The following is a 24,817-nucleotide window of genomic DNA, read 5'->3' on the forward strand; positions in this document are numbered from 1 at the left end:
TTTAATTAAAGAGTCAAGGATGTTGAAAATAAACCTGGCACCATTTTAGTGACATCTGTGCTTTAAATGAAGAAAGGAAGGAATGAATGGAAAAGCTGATGATTATCTCCGCCTTTTGGATCTGAGAGGAACCCCACAGGGCCGAAAATGGTGAAAAAACGTGACGAACTGAGTTTCCTCTTCATAATCTTTGCCATTCTTTTTCATAAGCTTAACAGTGGCTAGTTCAATATTTCACCCAAAAATTACAGTTCTGGCATTATGTACTCATCCTTGTGTCAATCCAAACCTGTTTGACTGTCTTCTGAGGAACATTTTTGGGTGAACTTTTCCTTTATGAAATGGACACTCATTTGCATTTTACAAGAGCAAGAAAAAGCTTTGAGACCCACCCACATTTATGTTTGCCAAATTCCTCCTGTAAGTGTTTCCTATTAATGAGGACATTGCAAAGAGCTTATTAAATTTATTATGCCCAACCATCATGGAGGCTGACACTCTCATGAAAGCCAGTTTAAATTGAGGCAAATGGAGCCCATTAACTATCTCTCTCTACCACAGACAGCGAGGGATGGCTTGGTATCATTTCTCCGGTCTTGGCAGTGTGTTTGATTGCAATCACAAGAATGGGGTCACTCTGTGTCATTCTTCTCAAAGGAGCAGAAGTTTGGAATGAGATCCTCCCCTTCAATCCCATTCCCAAATTTAGCATCTGCTGAATACTAAGTATCAAGCTTGTCCCGTTGCCTCTCTGCCTGTACAAACACATTGAGCTAAAAGGTTCTGCATGTCTGACTGGGAGTATAAAGCATTTGTGTAAATGATTTTGGGACTGTAGCAGTTTTTTAGTCTGATGTGTTGTGAATAAGTGTGTGCTGTTGAGGCTGATAGTCCTCAGGTCAGGTTTTTTTTCTCTTTCAGCCCGGTTCTTGTCTGTAATATGTTTATTTTCAACCTTTATGAGCACGACCTCCTGTAAGGATCCTTATAAAAAATAAAAAAAAACCACAAAGAAAATCAGTTTGACTCATGCTGAAATGTGTTTGTTGTTAATTATTCTTAAAGGAACACTCCACCTTTTTTTTAAATAGGCTAATTTTCATGAGTAATAGCACTTTTAGCTTAGCTTAGCATAGATCACTGAATCTGATTAGACCGTTAGCATCTTACCTACAGCAACTACAACAACAGCTATTGCGGCTACTTCACAAACTAGCTGGGGACTATCTGAGACGTGATAAACAACTTGATGCATGATGCATTTACTCGGTCTAACCTACGATTTAACCCACATTTAACCATTTTCTTATTGCACAGGTGATGAAGACCTATCACATGTACAACATGGACAGCATCAATGCCGAAAGCAAGCTGAAGGAGGCAGAAAAGCAGGAGGAGAAACAGATGAGCCGCAGCGTCCGACACGAGGACAGGCAGACCCCTCGCTCGCCCGACTCCCTGACAAACATCAAGATAGAGGAGAAACACGTACGCCGCAGCTCTGTCAAGAAGATCGAGAAAATGAAGGAGAAGGTGAGCAGCGAGGTCACAGGGGATCAAATGAGAAGGGAAGAGTTAATGCAAGGAGATATTTGAGTTTTTGTTCAACAGTTTAAACCGAGAATGTGGAGAAAGGTGAATGTGGGCAGAAGAATGAACAGATGGAGGGAGATTTCAGGGAAATGGGAAAGGTGATAGAGTGGGAGTTGACGGACAAAGGCTGAAAGAGGGAGAGCACAGGGAGCAATGAGCTGGTGAGAGAGACGGAGAATGCTGTCACTGCCAGATGGTTTTGAGGGTCCTAAACCTGATCCTCAACAGCTTTAATGACCTGTTGACAGTGGTTTAATCAGTTTATAACATGTGTCAGATGCTTAATCCATGCCTAAATAATACTGGTCTTATCAGCGCTCTGAAATACTTGATTCTGATTGGTTCGATCACTGCATGCTGCAGCAGTCAAATAAAATGAAAATTAAATAAAACGGGTTCTAGCAATGGTGCTTCCATATTTATTAAATAAAATAAAAATATAAGATAAAATAAAATAGCTATTTTCATGTCCAAAATATAAATAAATACAAATAAAATAGATCACCAACAGTGGACTTTTTATAATAATAATAAAAAAAAAGTAAGAAAATAAAATGGGGACAGTGGTCTTTTCATTACCTTTTACAAATGTATTTTGTAAGTAGGAATATAACATACAGCATAATGTATAATCAGCTGGTCATTTTCACCAAATAAACTGTTAGGGTAAAATAAGGCTGGAACTTCTCATATTTCTGAGATTCCAGGCTGCAAAATTCCATAAATTTCCAATTCGTTGTGGTAAACCTTAGCACTAAACGGCAGTTTAATTCATCAAATGAATGGCTCCCCTGTGACTGTATACACTGTGTTGTAGAATGTCATTGGATGATGTAATGAGATGACGGGGTCAGGGGTCAGGCATTAGCATGTCTGGGCTAGATATTGTTGTCAATCCATGCCTTTGTTCTTCTGGAGTCCCCTGGTTACCATCTCTGTCCAGTACCACCAGTTTACGGAATGATTGATGGGATCATCGCTGGGTTGTTCCAGGGCCACCTCTGTTTCTACAAGATCAACAGCAACTCCTCTATGTGCGTCCCACTAGAGAGAGAGCCTGTGGTCACCCCAGCAGCATTTACAGATGGAAATGTAGTGCAGTTTGTGGTGCCAGTCTTTTCAGGGAGGGCTAGTAGAAGCTAAACAAGGTGCCATCCATCATGAGCTCATGTTTAATGTTAGCTTTTAAAGGTTTTGTTCACTCAAACATGGGAGGTCTGTTATTATTTACTTTCCCTCATGCTGTTCCAAATTGTTTATGCTTTTATTTTTACACAAACAAAATAATAATATATATATATATATATAACTTTCCCCTATATTTCTATGACATGTTTGACTTATGGTTTTTGGTTGCAAGACTGTAGAAAACACTGACGTCTAAAGTTATTGACACCCAACTTTAACCATATTTCAGAGATTTTGGTCCTTATTCTGCTCCATTGTCTCATCCTCCTGGTTTTAATCTTTTTATTCTCAGCGGCAAGCAAAATACACTGAGAACAAGCTGAAAGCCATCAAGGCCAGGAATGAGTATCTTCTGGCTCTGGAGGCCACCAACAGCTGTGTCTTCAAATACTACATCCATGATCTGTCTGACCTCATAGATGTAAGTCACATTTATCTCATTCAAGTGTATTGTCAGAAACAAATGCTTAAAAAAATCTCTTGGTGTTTGCTAAAATGCAGTTAAACTCAACTTGTTTGAACCAGTGTTATTTTAGTATTTATGTAAAAATCAAGTTTTTATTAATATTTTAAATAAGCTTTTATCATTTCGCTAATTTTAAATACATTTGTAATTTTGATAGCTTTACATATGTGTGCATTTTTTGTATTTTTAGTTCTTAGTATCTTTTAGTATCTTTTTTTTATTCAATATTTATATTTAATTTAATTTAAACTTTCAGTTACTTCAGTTACCGAGTTGTTTAGTTTTAATTTAAAAATGTTAGTTTTGGTTGAACAACACTGGTTTGAACTAGTTTGATCTAAGGGTTTGTAAAACTTAGAAGTGCCAGGTTTTGGTGTCTCAGTTCTAAATCAATACCTTACGAAGTAAACAAGCTCAGGGCAGCTGATGAAATGAAACCAGGGCTGTCAGTGCATAAATATTTAATCATTAATCTTAACTTTTTGACTTTTTTTTTTTTTTAAACAGTTCTCACAAAAACCAGTTGATCATATGATGGTCTTCTCATTCATTTTTACATAGAAATATAATGAACATTATAAAAAAAATGATAAATAATAACCCAGTTAAACATGAATGTGGTAAAAGCATCAAGAGTTTCGTACCCCAGTACTTTTTTTATTTCAAGTATATTGTGCAGCCCTAAAAGAGTGTTTAAGTGTAATGCCCTAAATATGTACAGTGTCCCATGAAGCAATAATACCCTCTGACAGTGTGCTGCTTCATCAGACTACTTTATTCAAGTGTGACCCTGAAGGTAAATCTGTATCAGCCCCCTTTGTGAGCTCTGCAAGAGGGCCTACTTGTTTCATCAGATCTCCTAACCACGCACCAACAGAGTGCTGAAATCTCCTACTCGTATTACCCTCAGCTGCGGCACACGCAGAACTGAGAATGATGGATTTAGTCTGAACAGTCTTCATTTAAACCAATAAGAGCGTGGAAGTGAAGTTGTAACCTTGCGCAGGTTAATAACCAAAAATGGGTTCTGGTGCTTTAGTACTAATAAAAATTTACTTTTAAGTTTATTTAAATGAAAGTCTCTTTCAATTGCATAAATGTTGCATATTACTCTAGATTTTACTTCCTCAAAATTTCCATTCACAGCTCAAAATACCAACCGAATAGCTTTTTCCCCCCTCTCTCAGTGCTGTGACCTGGGCTACCATGCCAGCCTGAACCGTGCACTGCGTACCTACCTCTCGGCCGAGTTTAACGTGGAGACTTCCAAGCACTGTGGTCTGGAGACCATCGAGAACGCTGCTGAGAACCTAGAGGCCAACGCAGACAAACAAAGGCTCATGGAGACCTACAACAACGTCTTCTGCCCTCCGATGCGATTCGATTTCCAGTCTCACATGGGTGATATGGTCAGTTGGTGTGATTTATTATTGCTTATGACATGACACTGGTGAAATGAAGGAATGGAATATGCAATGATGGTAATTATTTTCCTGCCCCAAGCAATATACCAACAACAGAGTCACAATGTGGGTAAACAATGGCGCACAGAGATTCTTTGGCAACTGAGTGTGGCTTTACTGATGCCAAGTGCTTTTGCACCAATATATCAAACATCTTGATGATATCTGCTAAATACCAGTCAGTACGGTTACACAACGATCAGCACTGTCTCTGCTGTTACACATGACTCTTGCAAGACTGTGTCTCATTGCATGTCCAAACAAACCCAGACACATCAAGAGGAATGAAGCATTTCTCAATCAGATTGTTGCACAGTGACAGGCATGCCTGCTGAGAGACTGAGGCTTCAGCCCTGTGTTATTATATGTTGTCAGTAGACTGTCTAGTTATTGTGTTATATATTATTCATTATTAATATGGCAAGTCGACTGCTAATCTTATAGGTACTGTAATTTATATATTGAATCGCACCCAGAAATAATTTGGCTTTGTTTTTTTTTGTTTGTTTTTGTTTTGTTTGTTTTCATTTAATTGTATTTTTAAATTTGTTATTTATTATTATTGAAGGTAAGATGTTGTGTGTTTTTATTTGTTTAATTTGTTTATTCTTAATTATTTTTATTTACCTATTAATATTACTAAAATTATTAGTAATAGTAGTAGTAGTAATTAATTTTTTTTTTTTTTTTTTGGAAACAATGTCATTGTCTATTTTATAGTCCCGCCTCAATCTCACGCCATTGGCTGAGCTGATGTTGCGGTGTTGTATTCTCAAACAAAGCAATGTTTTTATAGCATCACAGAGACACTAGGACAGGAGAAAGTATTTTATCATTGAAAAAAAAAAAAAAAACATTTTTAATTTGATTGCATTTTTTTTCTGTGAACTCAATTAATGGAGTTTACTGCTTTGCTGAACTTTATGCTGCTGTTTTTGTCATTAGCCAACCTTGCATCAGGGGTCCTGGATGTTTGTATGTGTGTGATGAACAGAGCAGCTGGTTTTCCCCCGTGCACATGTGCCCTGTCGTGTGTTCAGCCCTCAGGGAGAGGGTGGACCACAGTGAGCCAGATGTTCCCCAGCTGTTATGGGCAAAAAAAGAGAGAGAGCAAGCAAGAGAGGCAGATTGGGTCACTCTGTTCTTCAGAGCGTATGGGGATGTCAGCTTTGTTTTCACTGCTGGAGATGGTCTTAGTTTAGTCCTTCATTCTGTTGTTGAAGTTCTTAACTCTTTCTTTTGTTTTTCTCTCTCAGGTGAGCCATATGTGTGCCCAGCTGCCCGTGCAGGGAGAGCTGATCCAGAGATGCCAGCAGCTACAGTCTCGCCTGTCAACACTGAAAATAGAGAATGAAGAGGTGACGTACACATGGTCCAACAAATACAATGTGCATAACAGATCTATGTTTATATTACAACTCATCTGTTAAACTTTACGTTTCTTTTTGCATCAGTGTCTTTTCTTCTGTTGATGTGCACTGTTTCTTATCAAAGCATTGGCTTGAATCAAAGCTTTTTTGATCTTTAAATGTCATCCTAAACCGAACCCATGACCTTGGCGCTACAAGAGTGTTTGCCCCTTAAGTGCTTCTTTATAAAGTATTCTGAAATAAGCTAATTTGATCAAATGTTAAACTACCTATCAGAGTGTAGCTCTGTTAAACATTACAATTAAACATGATTACAGCAGGAGGAGAACTTGCTCAATTTCACTCAAGTGCTCAAGTAATAGTACTCAAGAACTGTAATGGACATGCTCTTTCACCAGGTGAAGAAGACGATGGAGGCCACTCTGCAGACCATCCAGGACATGGTGACCATTGAGGACTTTGATGTGACTGACTGCTTCCACCACAGTAACTCAATGGAGTCGGTCAAGTCCACTGTCTCTGAATCTTTCATGAGCAAACCCAGCCTGGCCAAGAGACGAGCCAACCAGCAGGAGACGGAGCAGTTCTACTTCGCGGTAAATGAGATGGAGAGGGAGAGAAGTCCGTTTAATACAGGGTCAAAGGATTGAAGAAAGGGTGTGGAGGATTGGACGGTGGGAAATCTGTAGCTAGGGGCATGGAAGGACATGAAGAGAAACGGGAAAGGAAGGGTGATGAAGGGAGAGATGAGTGATGGAGTGTTTGAGATACAGTTAAATGTCCTTCCTTCTCTATCTTTTTAGTCTTTTTAGAAGCCTTTGATTGAAAAGATTGCAATTAGAGGAGACTGCTGCAGTTGACTGCTGTTCATTGATCTGTGCTTGTTTGTAGACAATTGAAACTGTTACGTAGTAATTCGACAAATAACATTACAGAGGAATTTGTTATTCGGATAGATTTGACAAAATACCCAGAACACAGTAGCAGCAGTTGAGCAATGCCCAGGGAGCCACTAACAGCACTTTGTGGCAACTTCATATGAGAAACTGGGGTCACATGTGTGTTCCTTTCAACTCAGTAGCTTAGATTAGATTTGAAATAAAAATATAAAAACAGTTAAATAAATTCTTTTTTTTCTCTCTAAGTATAGTTTTTGTATGACTGATTCAAACATCTAGTTAAAAAACCCCAAAATAATCATATTTAATATTGTTTATTTGCAAAATATCTTTATTTTTATTTTTTATTAGTCAATCGAACTACATATATATATATATATATATATATATATATATATATATACACACACACACACACACACACACACACACACACATATGTGTATATATACATATACACACATACATACACATACATATATATATATATATATATACATATTCAAAATGTATACAATATTTTTTATGTATATAGTATATTTTTATAATTAGTAGTTAATGATAATTTCATAATCTTACTGCTTTGTTGTTAATTAAAAAAATATATGTAATTGCATTTACTAGCCCCATATAGCGTGAAAGCTATTGTCAATATGTGTTCAGTGAACTGTATATTTTTTTCTGACCAATACTTATCAAAATGTTATTAAAATGATATGTCTATACAGAAATTGGTTTTCTGAAATAAGCCTCCTTTAAAAAAAAATAAATAAACACATTGAGTATAAAAGGTAAGAATAGAACAGTAAGAATATGAATTTCAATTCACTCTGGCCTAACATTACACATTTGATCAATGGAAGCACAAGATAAGCAAGCAGAGATTGTTCAGTTGATCTTGTGCAGGCTGCTTTATCACATCCTCTTCATTAGATCTTATCCTGATGTATTCCTCCTCTACATCTCCCTCTCTCCTCTTTCTCTTTAACTCCCTGTGTACATTCAGCTTTTCTCTTTCTGCCAAAAGCACTAGTGCATGGCTCCATGTGTTGGCTACGCTTCCTGTGTCTGCATGACTGTAATGCTGGAATGCCTGTGATATATGATGGATGGAATTGTAAGCATCTGTCTACCCAGCTCCCTCATTCCCTCCACAGTTCAGGTTTCTCTCCATCCGTCTCCTGACTCCTCTATCTGTCTCTCCGCTGTCAGGTTTCCATCAGGTCAGGGTTCTCACCCCCAAAGAGCAATAAGCTATTAGAGCAGATAGATCCGATGCCTCCCTGTGCTTCAGTAGATATGAAATTAATGTTTACGCCAACAAGATGTATAGGCTCAACACTACACAGCATATTGAAAGGGTTGGAGGAAGGATCCTGTGCCAGAAAGCTGAGAAAAGGAAGGAAGATTGATTATACTGCGCATTTAATAGCTATTGAAAAGAAAATTCACACTTATGTTTGTTCACAAGTGTTGAGATGGTCTTACAGTTCAATATGTTTCAAATGTTTTATATTCTCGGTTTCAGAAACTGAAGGAATTTCTGGAGGGCAGGAACCTCATCACCAAACTACAGGCTAAACATGACCTGATCCAAAAGACTTTGGGAGAAAGTGAGTAATCGTGCTCGATTGACGTTTGCATGTGTGTTGATCAGCTTTAGTTTCTGTGGACATTTGAATTTGAAGAACTAATGTCACTAAATATTGTGGGTGTAATATAGCTTTTCTTCAGAAACACGTTAATATGGAGTAAATTATATTTTAGACACAATAGTACCAGTTACTTTTTGCTTCACAAGAGAGAGTACTTCAAAACAAAACAAGTCAAAGCAAAATCCACCATTGTGCCTCTTAGAGCAACACAAAGTTCTCTAAAGGAAACAGTGTTTTGAATGAATTGGTTATGAAAATGATTCAGTTTGAAAGATTAAATTATCCGTTAGTAATCAGACTCAGTCGGATTGAAAGCCTTCATGTAGACATCTCAAGAAAACAGTTGAGAGAAAAAGATGCTTGTCTGTATATAAGATATGTGCTGGTCTTAAAGTGACAGCAGACTAACAGAGCTAAACATGCTGCCGCTTGTCATTAAAGGGATATTCATCCAAAAATTGTAATTCTGTCATATCATTTATTCACTCTCAAGTTGTTTTAAACCTGAATGGGTTTCTTGTCCACAATCAAAAATTGTGATGTCACACACCCCTGGGTTCATATAAACAAAACTTTGAGAATCTGAAATTGGATTGGATTCACTCGGATTGCTGAAAATTAGTGCATGTAAATGTACCTAGTCTCTTGTTTTATCCTGGAATGAATCTGTGTTTTTGAACAAATCATTTGAGGGAATGATTTAATTGACTCCCTCCTAAAGACAAAAAAAAATGAATCAAATATTTGAGTGAATTGAGTGAATGATACTCAACCAATCAAATTTGAGTACAGAAACATAATGTTGTTTTAATTAGCGTATGGTTTGTCATTAGTCTGTAATGTCCTCATTTAGATAGACAGCTAAGTAAATGTGTGTAAAATGATACATCAAATAAATAAAAAATTATTTCTTTATCTAAAATATTATGTTTTTTTTGTTTTTTTTATGTGTAGGGTTAGTGTTAATATCCATAGCCCCTTTCACACTGCACGTCGGAGCCGCAATATTTCCGGAACATTGCCGGGTCGCCTTCTGTGTGAAAGCAACCACGTCCCGGGACTGATTAACGAATTGAATCCGGGTCGGGGACCTAGTAACATTGCGGAGTTCGACCCGGGATGAGCGCTGTGTGAACAAAAGCCAGATCTAATTCCGTGTCGAAGTAACGCGCGACTCTTTTACCGGCTGTTTTGAAGGAAGATCAACGTTCGCGACGAAAATACATGTGCAAACTGTAATGAAGCAGAGATCAGTTAGTTCCTCACTTTCCGCGCTGACGCAGAGATCGTTTGCTTGCTTCAGTGAAAGTATAACATGCCTAACGTTTTCGACTCGTACATTACACGTCACGTGCTGATGTCACGTGTCGTTACGGGATCTTCAAGGGTTGTGTGTGAAAACACGCACATATCCCGGGTAATCACTGGCAGTGTGAAAGTGCAAAATCTAGCGACCAGGGAACAATTGCAGGAACACTTTACCCCTGTATTTGCCGGAATGGCAGTGTGAAAGGGGCTCATGTGTGGAGTGTTGCAGTGTCAGGCAGAGAGGAGGGTACTGAATTGACTGTGTGTGTGTGTGTGTTTGCTTGAGGATGGTACTGATGTCATCAGTCTCATAAGAGCATGAAGCTTTAACCGTGCACTGCCGCTCTGTACTGCTGTCCTCTGGACCTTAGCGTGATCGTATTCACTCACTCATAGACAGCCCTTGATGGTGGGGGTTAAAGGTCATGTGCCACGCTACAAGACAGAGAAAATGAGTCTGTGCACGAAAGAGAAGAGCACAGCAGGGATTTCCTGGAGTGTTTTCACTCTGATGTACCTCCCACGTTCATTTCTCCAGACTGAACAGAACTGTCAGCCAGCTGGTCCGAACTGCCACTGAACAGGAAGTGAAACTGAGAGAATCACATGATATGAAGAGATAATTATGTGTGTTGGAGAGAGCAGTGGTGTTGATTACTCTATCGTTGAATAAGCATGCTAGCTGAGACTAGTTCGGTCAGAAAGATGATCTAATAGTTTTTATTTAAAGGAATCATTTTGTAGATGTTAACTTTCTCCTCCATTACTCCACTCTTCAGTGTCACATGATCTTTCAGAAATCATTCTAATATGCTGTTCTGGTGCTCAACATTATAATGTACAGTATGAAAAATGATATTTAAGAGTGTGGTTAAAGTGTTGATTTAATTGAAATAAGCATAAGATAACTGCAGATGTAATCTAAATGTAAAATTTACATACATATAAATATCCAATATTATTCAATACTGATATAAACGACTGCATGGACAAACACCACTCACATTCTCTTCAGAGCACCTGGATCTTTTTCCCCACTGTGACATAATGGTTTTTGGATTTGTTGATCAAATTTAAACGCCTTAGTTATTCACAAGCTGTCTTATTAATTTTATCCAATGACAAAAACAGATTTTAACGTCAAAATGCCTCAGTAAATCCAGGGTTTTGTGTGAAACGGTGCTGGGTACAGTGTGTGCTAGCCCAGCTGCTGTTACTGAGGAAACTGACAGAATGTTCCAGCACAGATTGAGGAAACAGAGTGGATTGGGTGATTAGCTGATTGAAGTCGGTTGCACGTTTGGCATATGCTGTGTGTGATAGGGGAAGATAGCACGTTGTGATGTTGCTGAATGTATTTGGAGGGTAATGTGTGGATGTGGGGTCACGTCCCACAGGAAGGTCCTTTGTGACAACATAGACAAGAAGTGGGACAAGTGTTTCTATTCCCAAAAGGAAACCGTGTCCAGCTGTGGCTTCTTCCTCAAACATCCAGCCTCCCTCTAACCATTTCCTCTGTCTTTTTCCTTTTTTTTTCTCCTCGTATCTCTTCATTCAGGTCAGAAGACCGACTACTGCCTTGCCAGGTGAGTGCTGTGGGACAGCCAACAAATCCAAAACAGACACAAACCTTTTACGCACAAGAATTAATTTAGTACACATGTAGATGTTTGAGGGCCATTTATAGATGAATATCTCTTCTAGACATATTCATATTTTATTCACATACCTGTTTATTCATTTATTGAGGCCAGGGGTGGGTGATTTAATCTACAGTTATAATGGAGTAAGGAAAATGGAATGGACGTTTAAACAAGAGTTCACAAAGAAACAAAACAAGCGTTTTCACAACAACTGCTGTGTGTGTGTGTGTGTGTGTGTGTGTGTGTGTGTGTGTGTGTGTGTGTGTGTGTGTGTGTGTGTGTGTGTGTGTTTTAAGGCCAGTGTATTAAAATAGGACCCTTCTCAGTAGGGTGATTTCTAATGGTCTAATGACCACAGGCTGTTAGTAAATTGAATGTGGAGGAAAATGAAAGCAGTTTGAGTGAAAATGATCTATTGTAATGACAGCTTTCTCTTGTTCTCTCCAACTTTCTCTTGATTGTGTCTATCAGCGGACGGAGGAACTCCACTGTTCAGAAACAGGTAATGATCACCACTCGCTGGTAGAATTGACTCTGAATTGATTCTGGATCATTTCACAAACAATCATAATCGTCTGTTGTTATTGAAGTCAATATACAGGACAAAATATGACAATGATGTAAAGTGCTGTGAAAACAGTGCATTGGCATATATTATAAAAAAAATAATAATAATGTAATTAAATTAAATAACTACTAAAATAATTAATCTAAAAAAAAATAAAAGTACCTAATACCTAAAAATATAAAATAAAATCATATTACAAAATAAATTGTGTGAATGCTATTTATTCAGATAATAAATAGTATAAACGAACATGAACAATGAACAAATGGATAAATGCGCACATACATAATCCAAGATTCATAGGTGAACATTCCCAAGCTTACTTGCATGTGACATGTGTGATGTATATTTGTATTACTGCATGTGTACATTTTTTGCTGTAAATATGTACTCGTGTTCAGTGCATGTCTCTTTAGGATAAGTAAGATAACCGTAATATAACAGTGCCACCCTGCAATCATTATGCACCTGGCAGTGGGATAAATTGGTAAATAGGGCCAAGGAGATAAATTTAGTGTACACGTCCTACCACCTAAACACTACCGGGGTTTACCTCCCTGCAGTATAGGTGAACAAAGAAAAAGACCCACTGCATCTCTTCATCTGACCACCCCAATGTCTCCCTCTAGTGAAGGATAATAATATAAGAACAATAGTCTGTGACTTAAAGACTAATAATGATTTGAGAAAATAAGATTTGAGAAAAATTCATAAAAAAAATAAATAAAAAAAACATAAATCCATGATGCTTTATACTGATGTAAGAGTATGTATAAGAGTTTGTGAGCATGCCCTTTGAGCAGTAAAGTTCAGGCCAGACGTGGCCCAAATTCTACTTCACTTGCTCGCCCAAATAAACAAAAGGAAGCTGTGGAGAGAAGCGGTCTCCTAGCAACCGCTGCCCCATTCCCCATGGCTCAGACTGTGCTGCTGTGTAATCCCTCCCAAATTCTGTCTGATGCCTGCCTCCCTTTGCAAATATTATTATTATTTAAGCACTCTGCCGAGAAACAGAGACCCTTGTTCAGAAAGGTTTCCTGTGCTGCAAAATGTCCAGAAAAACCCCCCTGAACCATTTGAACAGACCAGCATATTTTCTCTTTCATATTTTGTTTTCTTTCTTTTTTTTTTCTTCTTTTAGGAGTCCTGCCAAATCATTCCCCTGATGGTGGAGAGTTGTATTCGCTTCATCAGTCGACATGGTGAGCTCTCTCTCGCTCTCAAACAATTTCTATTTCTTGCCCAAGGCACAATTGCTGTGTCGCTCTCTAGGCTTTCCCTGATGAAATAAAAAGTGTTCTGTTATGCTTCATTTATTTTTCTATCATATAGTTTATACCACTTCTATTCCTGTAGCAATTTTCTGTAGTTTTTTTTTGGGGGGGGGGGGGCATCTGAGGATTCAACTCAATTTATTCCAAACTAAGAACTAAACTAAATAATGGTATTTATGAATTATCAGGGAATTAATTATTTTCCAAAAGTTATTGAAATTATTAAAAACATTTTTAGTGAATATAAATGTTTTACATTGTTCTCAAACATTTTATCAGCTAGAAATTACTTTAAATTTGTAATGATTTTTCCATGGTGAAGTCATGGATACACAGTGGTCAAATAGGGTAAAACTCTCTGTATTTTGTCTTATAAATAAATGAGTCGGATACTTTCATAACTGCTCTGAATGATTGAATAGTTATTTATCATGTAAACAAAAATTTATATTTTTAAATGATTCATTGGGGGGGGGAAGGATTTTAAGAGTCATAATAATAAAGGTTCTTTCCATGAAGAACATCCATGGAACTTGTCTTTTGTAGAACTTTAACATGTTCTTCATACTAAAAAAGTTATTTTAAGAACTGTTACTTTAAGAAAAGTTTTTTTTTTTTTTTAAGGTATCAAAAATAGTACCACTATTGAATCACAAAAAAATAAAGTTTATAAAGTTTTATATAGTTTATAAGTCAGACTACTTTTGATATGAAGTGCGTTTTGATTTTTTTGATTTACATTTATTAGTTTATGATAAAATTCACGTTTCATGTATAATAATTATTATAATAATAAATAATTAAATATTCTAAGAGAAACTCAGGCAAACTAACAATCCAACACCATGATTGACCCAGCCTGAGTTAAGATTATGCCAGTATCTACTCTGAAGTACTGGACAAACACATCAACACTTCCTGTCATGTCTGTGTCTGTACAGGTCTCCATCACGAGGGGATATTCAGGGTGTCTGGCTCTCAGGTGGAAGTCAATGATATTAAGAATGCTTTTGAAAGAGGTGAGTCTATCTGGACTGTCCTATGCTGAGCCTTCAATTATCTGTTTTGAATCAAGCTTGTATTCTTAAAGGGTTCTTACTTACTTCTCCTTCGTTGTGTCTCAGGTGAGGACCCGCTGGCTGGGGACCAGAATGATCACGATATGGACTCCATCGCTGGAGTGTTAAAGCTCTACTTCAGAGGCCTGGAGAAAGCCCTCTTTCCTAAGGAAGTCTTCCATGACCTAATGTCCTGTGTCTGTGAGTGTCCGCTTTGTTTCCTACACCCAGGTTACACGTGTGTTCTGCAGACCAGTCTTACTAGATAAGACAATGGAGGAGCTTTTGTCCTAAACTAACTTATTTCTTGTCTATGTTGTATTTTTCCAGCCATGGAGAACCTCCAGGACAGAGCTGTCCACATCCGCAAAGTCCTGCTGTCTCTACCCAGCAGCACCCTGGTTATCATGAGATACCTGTTCGCTTTCCTCAACCAGTAAGTTCTGCTGATCAAAGCTTGTCTGGAATGAGTTTTCCCACCAGTGTTATTTTTTGTTAGTTCTTACGTCCAGGAAACACAAAAGTAGATGTTTTGCAGAATGTCCCAAGTGCCCTTTTCCATATGAAAGTGAATCGGGTCAATACTGTCGAGCTTCAGAAAAGACAAAAAAGGGCCCATTAATTAAACCTAGTCCATATGGCTTGTGCTCAATGTCCCACGTCATTCCATGGGCTATTATGTTATTATTCAATTAAAATTCCAAAAATCTGATGTCACTGGCACCTACGTTTGGTCAAAGAATGACTTGTTAAGATGCATCGCAAGTTTGATATCCGCGATGGCAAATGGCATTGGTTGACTGTGTGCCGTGATTGACAATGCCAGACAAAGTTTGATTTGTGGAATTGTGAATTGGATTAATTCTGCCAAAAAAAGCTTTATGGATTAACATTTGAAAGCAAAGAATATGTCCACAGAATATATGTCCATCAGCTTTTTTTTTACCCCTGATGACTTTGTATCCCTGAAGATATGAGATTTTCAGTGAGTAAAGGAATAAAAACAAAGTTAGCGGTTTGGAGCAACATGAGGGTGAAAAAATGATGCCAGAATTATTTGGGTGAATGATGCCTTTAAACCAGTGCCAGTTTATGGTGATGTCTTACAGCTTACCTTACCACAGCATACAAAGAGCTTATATACAATCTAAACTTACCATTTTACATGACCTTTTGTCTACCAATTTAAATATTGTATTACCAAAAAGAGAGGATTGGCCCATACCCAACCTCAGCGGAGGGCTACAGGCACTCAAGCTTTTTGGAACGTGTTCCTCCGTATCTTTGCCTCTCGTACATCCACTCTTTTCCACCCTGTGGTCCTTTTGAAAGACACTCCAGACCACAACACGATCTTAGCTTTTACTCCAGCCCGTTGTGCATGCAGGCATGTCTGGTTTTCCTAAAACATCTGGACCCTTTCCAGCCCTCGTATTACAGCCAGAAGGTGGAAGTGAATGTGTGTTGAAGTATGGTGTTGCCATCGAGCCACCATTAGTGTTCCTATGCTGGATTTCTGTAGCCCTCAGTAAATGCCTTCTCTGTTTGCTCCACGGCTGATACATCTTTCCTTTTCCTATAAAAGTCATTGGAAGTGCCAGAATGGGTCTCTAAAGAACTGCTGCTCTCTCTAATGTGCTATAGCCAGCGTTACAGCCAATCATGTGCGTCGTCCGTAGGAATGCATGGTATACACTCAGAAATACACATCAAGTGAGCTCACTTTGAATGTTATAGGCATTTGCAGACAGACAAAAAGAAAGACAGATGGGTAATTGGAGACCCTTGTTCAGTTGTAACTGTGTGGGCTGGACAGTACTCATAAATTTGGTTTAGAGCCTTTCCATGTGGACGTTTATGTGCCCCTACTGCTTTTATCCCAACCCCCCATCACAGAATACACACACATACAGTTAAGGATACCTGTCCCTACTTTTTGGACACATCCAAGTTTTCAGTAATCAAACAAAGTGGGCGAGTTGTGAAGTAAGAAGGGAAACAATTGTAACAATTCAGAACAGTCTCACAGACACATATAAATGGGAGATAGCTGGCTTAGGCTCATGATAAATGAGCTGTCGTAAGGAAGTGTAGATAGAGACTCAGTCTGGAACTCAGTCTGTTTTCCTCATTGGCCCAGCAGAGGCTGGTCTCTTCATGTGAAAAGTCATATGATCAAGGATTATTTTAACATGTTTCTGGATAATATGACTATCTTGTTGTGTTTTTTTATTATTAGGGGTTCAAGCACGTAGTGCTGAAACCCTATTGTAATTGTAAGGATTTTTTTTTTTTTTTTTTATATTCTTCTCCGGTAAAATGGATTTTGCAGAACAAACCTTAATGCCTAGAGAACTAAAATTTGGTCAGATCGCAGTAGTGTTGCTCACTACTCGGATCCGAAGACTTGGACTAAAGGGGGTACAGCGCAAAAAAATAAATTTTCAGACATTTTCAGACTCAAATCCTTGGGTCAACACGAACAAATGTGGAGTCAGACGGATTTCCTCTACGATGCATGGTTTTTCCGTAAAAGTAGTCCTAAGTTTTTTTGTCCCAATCGGAACCAAACCACTGCAGAAATATTCTCTGATAATTCTTATCAATTTATGTCTTTTTTTTTTTCTCTCTCTCTTTCTTTTAACTAGCCTGTCCCAGTACAGTGACGACAACATGATGGACCCTTACAACCTAGCTATCTGCTTCGGCCCCACACTCATGTCTGTGCCCGAGGGCCACGACCAAGTCTCCTGCCAGGCACATGTGAACGAGCTCATCAAAACCATCATTATCCATCATGAGTGCATCTTTCCAGGGCCCCGTGAGCTGGAGGGGCCCATCTATGAGCGTGGAGGAGCTGCTGAGGAATACTGGTGAGTCTAAAATGAGCGTTAGAGAATTTGGTTGCAAAAGAAAAAAGGATGCAAATGAAGCATATAATCTTGGCAAAACTCATTGGCAGTGAAAACTGGCCCCACATTTTATTTGAGCAGCTGCTAAGCAAACCAAACCAGAAATGAGTTGATCAGACGAGCTTGATTTAATGCAGAACCAGTCAGACATGATGGGTTGAGCATTATAAAGATAAAGAGACATTATAAAGACCAGCGGAGCCCTACAGGGAGCTTTTTAAAGTGTACATCCTATGTATATTATGCTCATTTAAGCCGACAGTTGAAGAGAGATACATTTCTGACCCAGCGTGTATCAGCACATGACCTAGTCTCCCGAAAGATGTCACAGTGAAAGCAACCAGAATACTGGCAGGCAGCCAGACTCGTAAAACCCCATCATGAGGTCTGTTTTTAAATTAAAAAAACGAGGTTATCGTTTCCTGCTCGAGGCTAAGTGCTAATGAAATGCCCTCCCACAGCTTTTTAATACCGGTTTTGGATTTCATAGAGGAAATGACTTCAGATTGCTGTCACCGTGAAAAGAGAGCGACGTGTCGAGATCAGGTTTGTTTGCGAGATGCAGGCTTAAAGACGGGGCTCATTTCATGTGGTTTTCATGCACGGGATTGTTTAGATTGCATGGGTGGTGTAATTAAGACTTTGAGCTGCTGAGATGATGGTTTTAGCTCAGGGTTTAGTCAGAGTCTCGTTTCAGCTTCCTGAAGCTTTAGGTCACTCCTTAGATGGAGTGACAGGAGGATCACAGGATCTTCTTGACTAGCTAACTACTCAATAGGGCCAGTCTGTCATTTTAATGATTCACTGAATCACTGATGGACGTGTGCTTTTCCAAACCTGTCGGACAGTGTCTCCCTACACGCAGCAGGCAGAGATTAGCACATTATATAGTCATTAGCCCCAAGTTCCTTCTGTCTAAAGCTGCTCTCTAATGAAACTAAGCTTTTCATTAGCCCAGGCTTCATGCTTGCCAACTGTATATGTAATAAACCAAGATGGCCTTCGTGAGATATATTCCAGCTGGGTAGAGTACTGCACTTTCACTCTACAGAGCTTGAATTTCCTCCGGCACATGTTACGAGACAGCGGCTTTTATTGGGACAGTGATGACAGTAAATTAGGCAGTGTTTTTGCTTGAGTGCTCAATAAGAGATCAGGTTGTTCAGTTGGATTGTGTGCTAAATGAATACTTGGGCTATTAGAGGGTTTCTGGGCCTGTGAATGGCATAACAGAGCTGTTATCAGCACCAAGGCCTTCGCGACTCTTCCTGTGCATTAGTGCAGTGTTTTCTGGACACATTAGATTCTCTAGTGGAGTTGAGTGAGGGCAGGTTCAGTTTAGAGTCAAGAGGCCACAGGAAAGTCCGGCTTTGATCCTTGTGTCTGTGGTCTACTTCCTGTTTGACTTCAAAGCATTAACCAGTTTATGTGCATATTTTAGATTTCTTCCTTCTGCTCTTCAGTCTTGTCTGTCTATATTTATTTACATTTTAAAAGTTTGGAGTCAGTAGTAAATTTCTTATATATATACTTTTATTCAGCAAGAATGAATTAAAATGATCAAAACTAAATGCATTTATAACATTGCAAACGATTAATTTCAAATATATTGAAATTAAAAAAAGTTATTTAAATTGTAATATTTCACAAAATTAGTTTTCTTTATATGTTTCTTTTTCTTTTTTTACATTTTACATGTAGATGTATGTGTGTATTGCATGTAAATGTTGCTTTCTGTATTAATGTAATGGTTTAAGTTTTTGTTGTTGTCATGCCTAATGTTGGTAATAATTGAGGTTTCCACTGATTGATGTTTCTTGTGGTCAATTCTCCAGTGATAATCCACACATTGAGCCCCCCCTAGTGGCTGAACCTGCACCTGACACCGCGTCTGTAATCCGCAACAGTGATGATGGTGAGTCCAGATGCCATTCAAACGAGCGTACTAACCAGAACACCAATCTTTCATTTAGACACACTGTCGCTGTCAGCCTCAGTCAGCTCCTGTCTCACGCCCTCATGTGTCCACGCACCCCTTCTGCAGCTCCAAACCTGATATGATAAATGTGCTCCAACCTGCCTGGCTTCCCACGCAATAACCTTTCCTCTTTCCCTTGTGCTCTTTCTTCCCTCTCGCTATCTCCGCTTCCTGTCCTCTCTCTTTTTGTCTTCCTCTGTTTTTCTTGTCTTTAAATAGTAAAGTCAGGGTCATTGAACGTTTCAGAGTCTGACCCCATTGAGGCCGTCGCACGTTTTGACTACTCTGGACGCACCGCCCGTGAGCTCTCCTTCAAGAAGGGGGCGTCTTTGCTGCTGTACCACCGTGCATCTGAGGATTGGTGGGAGGGTCGGCACAGCGGCACTGATGGACTGGTGCCGCACCAGTACATAAACATGCCAGACATGTAAGCTGTGCGGTTTATTGACTTGAACTGCTGAGATCAGTAGTTACTTATCTATTATTAAGACTTCTCATAGTGTATGTCAATTCTAGAGATTTTGTGATTTTGTGTGATAGGCCGGATGGATATACAGGCAGAGGAAGTCCCAAAGCTGACCTAGAGGCTTCCCATGATGCTGTGGAAGAGAAGGTGTCCACCAGAGCCAGTGCTGACTCACCCACCGGAGGTCACGTAGCTGATATCTACCTAGCTAACCTCAACAAGTAAGTCAACTGTTCATGTGGTCTTCATTAATAAAAAGAATATACATGTAGGTTTAAGTGTGTGTGTGTGTGTGTGTGTGTATGTGTGTGTGCGTGTGTGTGTGAAAATAATGACTTTCTATGATTTTATCTACACTTTTTCTATCTCAGGATGAGAAAACGGCCCGAAGCGACCAGCATCCGTAGAACAATCCGGCCTGTGGACGGACAAGGTGAGGGCTCATCCGGAGCAACAGGGGGTTTAAAGACCTCCTCTATGCCGGCAGGTGGATATGCAAAGGAGGGCACAGACAAGCGGCCGGTCAGTGCTCATAGTGTCCTAAACTCCATCACTCGACACTCCTCTCTAAAGACTAAGGTAGAAGGTCCTCAGCTCCGCAAGTCCACACCTGCAGGACGATCAAAGAGTTTCAGCAACCACAGACCACTGGAGCCGGAGGTCATCGCTCAGGTGGAGCACAGCTCTCAGGTACAACAAACCCAGAATCTGAGCATGTCATTCAGTGTTATTTAAATTCAGAAACATTCAGACCTGTCAGTTTTCATACACAGTTACGATGAATAAGAATGACAAAATCCATTTTGCAATCCGGAAATAATGCTGAGCTCTCCAGAGGAGTGTCTGTGTTTTTTAAAATGTCTTACTGAGCTGTAATTTCACGGCTGGATAGAGGGCCAGAATCGATCCCCACTGTGGTTATAATTGAGTTTGAGTTCCTGCGGTCCAGTCATTCTGAGTGTGGATATCTCACGATTTTATTATTTATTTTTATTTTTTTTCTTGCTACAGAACAGTTGTGTATATGTGCATTGCAGTTGTTGAATGTTGTCTTTTTGAAAAGGAGTGAAATATTCGAAAATGGCACTAAACTCCATCACACTGTGGTTACCATTCAAATTTTTTTCATAGAAAATTAAAATACAATTAAAAACACAGCCAGTTCTCCAGTAACTTTTTTGAAATTGCACCATATACATGGTTTAAATTGCGAAAAAAAAATAAAATGTATATACAAACTTTATATACAAAAATATTACAAACAAAATATGATCTATTAAACAGGGGTTACCTTTTATAGGGAATACATTTATTTGATGTTATCCTGACCTTTTTAAGATTATTTTAATTTTGGTTTTCTTTATGAGATCACAAATGTGTGAATTCAAGTGTGTTATTGTAAAATAAATTAAATCGAATGAAATCATAAGAATAAGCTATCACAAATATTCTCTAGAAAAAAAAGATAAATAAGTCTTTTGTTGCTGTACATACAATAAAATAAAACAAACAGATAATAAAGTAAGACGAAAATATGTTCATTAGGGAAAAAATTATAAAGGATTTTTAAAAAAATAATAATAATAGAATGTTTTATTTAATAAATATCCATATTTTCTGTTGTTTCAGGACATTGAAGCGACTATGAACACGGCTCTAAGTGAGCTGCGAGAGCTGGAGAGGCAGAGCAACGTCAAACACACTCCTGACGTGGTGCTTGACACTCTAGAGCAGCTGAAAAGCGGCGGGGCGTCTGAACCCTCCAGCCCGCTTCATTCCCGCCTGCTCCGTGAGGCCGACTCCTCCCAGCATCCTCTGCAGCGCAGCGCCAGTTCAGCCAGTGACATGCCCTCCACCTTCCGGCCCGGCAAGAGCTCGGGTCCCAAGAGCCCTCTGTCTACCACAGGTCTGTCGGCTTCCGGCTCCACCTTCAGAGATAACAAACCCCCAGCCACCAAACCCAAGCCTGTGGTGTTCCCGAAGAGCAGTTCGGCCGGGGGCAGTCCGGCGATGGGATCCCCGACCACCACCATACCGCCAACACCACCACCCCCTCCACCACCCACCGACAAGTCCTGCCCGGTCTGAGGGTTTACAGCCTCGATCCGTGATCCATCTTAGGAATTCCAAGTGCAACCTCTAACAATTTTAACAGAAAACTGCGGACAACTTCACAGACCTAAACTGATATTGAATGCTTGCGTGAGTGAGCACGAGTTTCTGTGTGTGTGTGTGTGGAATTCATAAACACTTGTGGAAATATTGGAGTGTTTTTAAAACACTGTTTTAGTTTGGATTGCGACATGGACATCCCTAATCATTCCTCTCCAATCCCAAAATTAGTGCTTTGGAGTTTTCCCGCCTGTGTATAGACTGATTTTATAGGAAAGGGGTCAAACTTTGGGAATGATGGAGCAGTGGACACTTCCTCTCTTCCCCTCAGACTTTAGTGCTGGTGCAGCGTGAAGCAGGTTACAGACGGCACAGCATCGTAGTGAATAGAAACACATTTTCCTGATATGAATTTGCCACTCCTTATCACACAACAGCATTGCAACCTGATCACAAATCTGTCTTTTTCTACAGATTCTACAATAATCAGTAGTTACAGTTCACATCACCCACATTGGCTCAGTCTCTGCATCTCTTTTTACTAATCTCGCCATCAACAGGCAACTAAACACTCCAAATACAGGAATGGGAACATCTCTGCATGAGGATTCATGGTACAAGAGAGTTGCATGGCAAATATGGATTAATTTCCATACACATCAGAAGCACTTCTGGAAATATTAACTGTCATTTTATTCTATTATATCAGCAGGCACATAAAAAGAGGGTGTTGTTTTGTACAAATCTAATAATCATGATTATAACTGGAAAAAAGTATCTAAAATTGAGGAATGTCATGCAAGCGCATTATTTCTTCATGGCCCATGTATAAATCAAAGCAGATTAAATAAAAAAATCCTTTTATTTAATGTTTTTCCCCTAGGTCATTACTCACCTTTGGGTCTGTATCATGGTATCTATGTATTAGTATGTGTGTTTTTGTACAGTGTGTAGATTCTTTTAGAGATTTACGGCTTTACAATGCAAAAAAAAAGGGAAAGACTTCAAACATGGGACACATGCAGAAACGTAGCTTGCTTGCCACCGTTTTTCCAACTCAGAAAGGATAAGTGTGCAGAAAGTCTCTTTAAAGACTGACAATCTTCATCACACGGTCGGCCTGATTATGCCTTTGACAGAATGGATCAGACGAGTCTGTATTTTCCTAAGCGAGGCCTTATTATCCTAGAAGAATGAGTTGTGGTGGTTTGCAAAAGTAGCCTGCTTCACTTTGAAGCATTACAAGCCCTGAACAGTCTAACATGCTGTTACTCTGCGACTGTGACTCCTGGAAAATACCTACGGACAGACTGAGATGTTTACAACCAAGGACATTTTTTTTTCTCTCCCCCAAATAACATTGAATTTTTGAGGACAAGCCTTTTCCTAACGTGTCATTTTCCGAATGTGTTGTCGTGTTCTGAAAAAGTCTTCACAGGTTTGTTCACGTGTTAATGATTGGACGTTTTCTGTGTGTTCCTGATACCTCATAAAGGCAACTGGAAACTGTCTTATTGGAGTTGTTTTGTGAGTTGGACTTTTTTAATGCAAATGACAGCAGGAAACTCATGGTGTGTGTTTAATGTGTAACGTTATAGTATGCTGTTGGCCGAGGCCTCTGTTTACACACATACTGTTCTCTTTCATTGTGTAAATTGAAATCAATCATTATACACTTGAATCTGGTTGTGTGTTTGTGAACAAATTAAGTGAGGGTGATTTTCTTTCTTTTTTTTGTAATCATAACTATTGTTAATGTAATTCCTGTCCAGTTGAAACAAGACTGTAAAATGAAACGTCTTGGCAGATATATTTATAGTTGTCCATTCAGATATCTGTTACCTGAGAAACCTGTGTTCAGATGTACTTTGTATATACAATAGTGTACATTACAGAGGTACATTCTTTTCCTTCTTCATTTTTTTTTTTTGGTACAATATTGTACAGTAAAGCAATAGTAGTTGCCACTCAGATATACATTATATAATTCCACGTGTAGTTCCTGTAGTTAACCTTTTTAAATAATAAAAAAATTGCCTGCTAAATGTGTATTTGATTAATTGTTTCAATAAAAAAGGTGCACAAATTAGAAAATTATCTTTTAGATAATATTGTCAGTCACTTGGTCATTTTACAAAAAAAAAAAAGCTTGGTAAATGTCTTTTTCGTAAATTTTTCATATATATATATTTTTTTTTACACTTTTTTCTTAATTACATTTTTTATTGGACCCTTGTCCAGCTTTTTTTTATTTTCCATTTGAATATGTAAGTGGGCATGGATCTCTTTCTGATATCTGAGATGGGATATCTTACATAGCCTACCCACCATTACACACAAAGTACCCACATTTAGCTTTCACACATTTGTCTCCGCCACTATCATGTTTTAAAAATACCTGAGTGTCTGCATTCTCTGCAGGTGTTCCTTCCCAGCAGCTCCCATAACTCATCAACTTCAGGTCTAATTCCTGATTCTTTAGTGTTTATTCACTGGGTCAAAAAAAAAACATGAATCCAACATAACTGTACAACATAACACATGTTTTTTGTTTGTTTGTTTTTCTTCCTGTGTTGTCAGTCAGTTAGTGTGATGACTATAAGGATGATGTTTGTGATGATCTGAAGAGGAAATCCTCCTCCTGGTCAGTGTATATTCTGTAGACTGTCGGCTGTTCATCCACACGCCGTCTTTCCATAATTAACTTACTTTTTTTATGAAATATGGTTATGTTTATGTGTCTTATGGGTTTGTAGGTTAAATAGAAAGAACATGGATTTTATTTGACGCTTCTGTTATGATGTGAGTGACATTTGAGACGTGTTGAGTTCACAGATTAACAGGTGAGTCCATTTTGCTTAATA

The 24,817-nt window shown here is 38.8% G+C and overlaps 1 protein-coding gene across 3 annotated transcripts in view; it reads left to right on the forward strand.

Moving 5' to 3' along the window:
* srgap2 (SLIT-ROBO Rho GTPase activating protein 2) overlaps positions 1 to 23,998 on the forward strand; it is an 85,290-nt gene extending 61,292 nt beyond the window's left edge. For 2 of the 3 annotated variants that reach the window (XM_052609872.1, XM_052609873.1), the window contains 18 exons: positions 1,318 to 1,533; positions 3,074 to 3,202; positions 4,435 to 4,656; positions 5,967 to 6,068; positions 6,479 to 6,676; positions 8,508 to 8,592; positions 11,501 to 11,528; positions 12,057 to 12,087; positions 13,295 to 13,355; positions 14,369 to 14,446; positions 14,552 to 14,686; positions 14,816 to 14,921; positions 17,134 to 17,358; positions 19,233 to 19,312; positions 19,595 to 19,802; positions 19,916 to 20,062; positions 20,213 to 20,531; positions 21,471 to 23,998. In XM_052609872.1, coding sequence (XP_052465832.1) covers positions 1,318 to 1,533; positions 3,074 to 3,202; positions 4,435 to 4,656; positions 5,967 to 6,068; positions 6,479 to 6,676; positions 8,508 to 8,592; positions 11,501 to 11,528; positions 12,057 to 12,087; positions 13,295 to 13,355; positions 14,369 to 14,446; positions 14,552 to 14,686; positions 14,816 to 14,921; positions 17,134 to 17,358; positions 19,233 to 19,312; positions 19,595 to 19,802; positions 19,916 to 20,062; positions 20,213 to 20,531; positions 21,471 to 21,929 — 2,829 coding nt within the window. In that variant the 3' untranslated portion in view covers positions 21,930 to 23,998. The remainder of the gene's footprint in view (positions 1 to 1,317; positions 1,534 to 3,073; positions 3,203 to 4,434; positions 4,657 to 5,966; positions 6,069 to 6,478; positions 6,677 to 8,507; positions 8,593 to 11,500; positions 11,529 to 12,056; positions 12,088 to 13,294; positions 13,356 to 14,368; positions 14,447 to 14,551; positions 14,687 to 14,815; positions 14,922 to 17,133; positions 17,359 to 19,232; positions 19,313 to 19,594; positions 19,803 to 19,915; positions 20,063 to 20,212; positions 20,532 to 21,470) is intronic. The other variant, XM_052609874.1, reaches the window with a different exon arrangement.
* The last annotated feature ends 819 nt before the right edge of the window (positions 23,999 to 24,817 follow it).

The sequence above is a fragment of the Carassius gibelio genome, chromosome A11 (assembly GCF_023724105.1).
Source record: "Carassius gibelio isolate Cgi1373 ecotype wild population from Czech Republic chromosome A11, carGib1.2-hapl.c, whole genome shotgun sequence".
Classification (NCBI taxonomy): Eukaryota; Metazoa; Chordata; class Actinopteri; order Cypriniformes; family Cyprinidae; genus Carassius; species Carassius gibelio.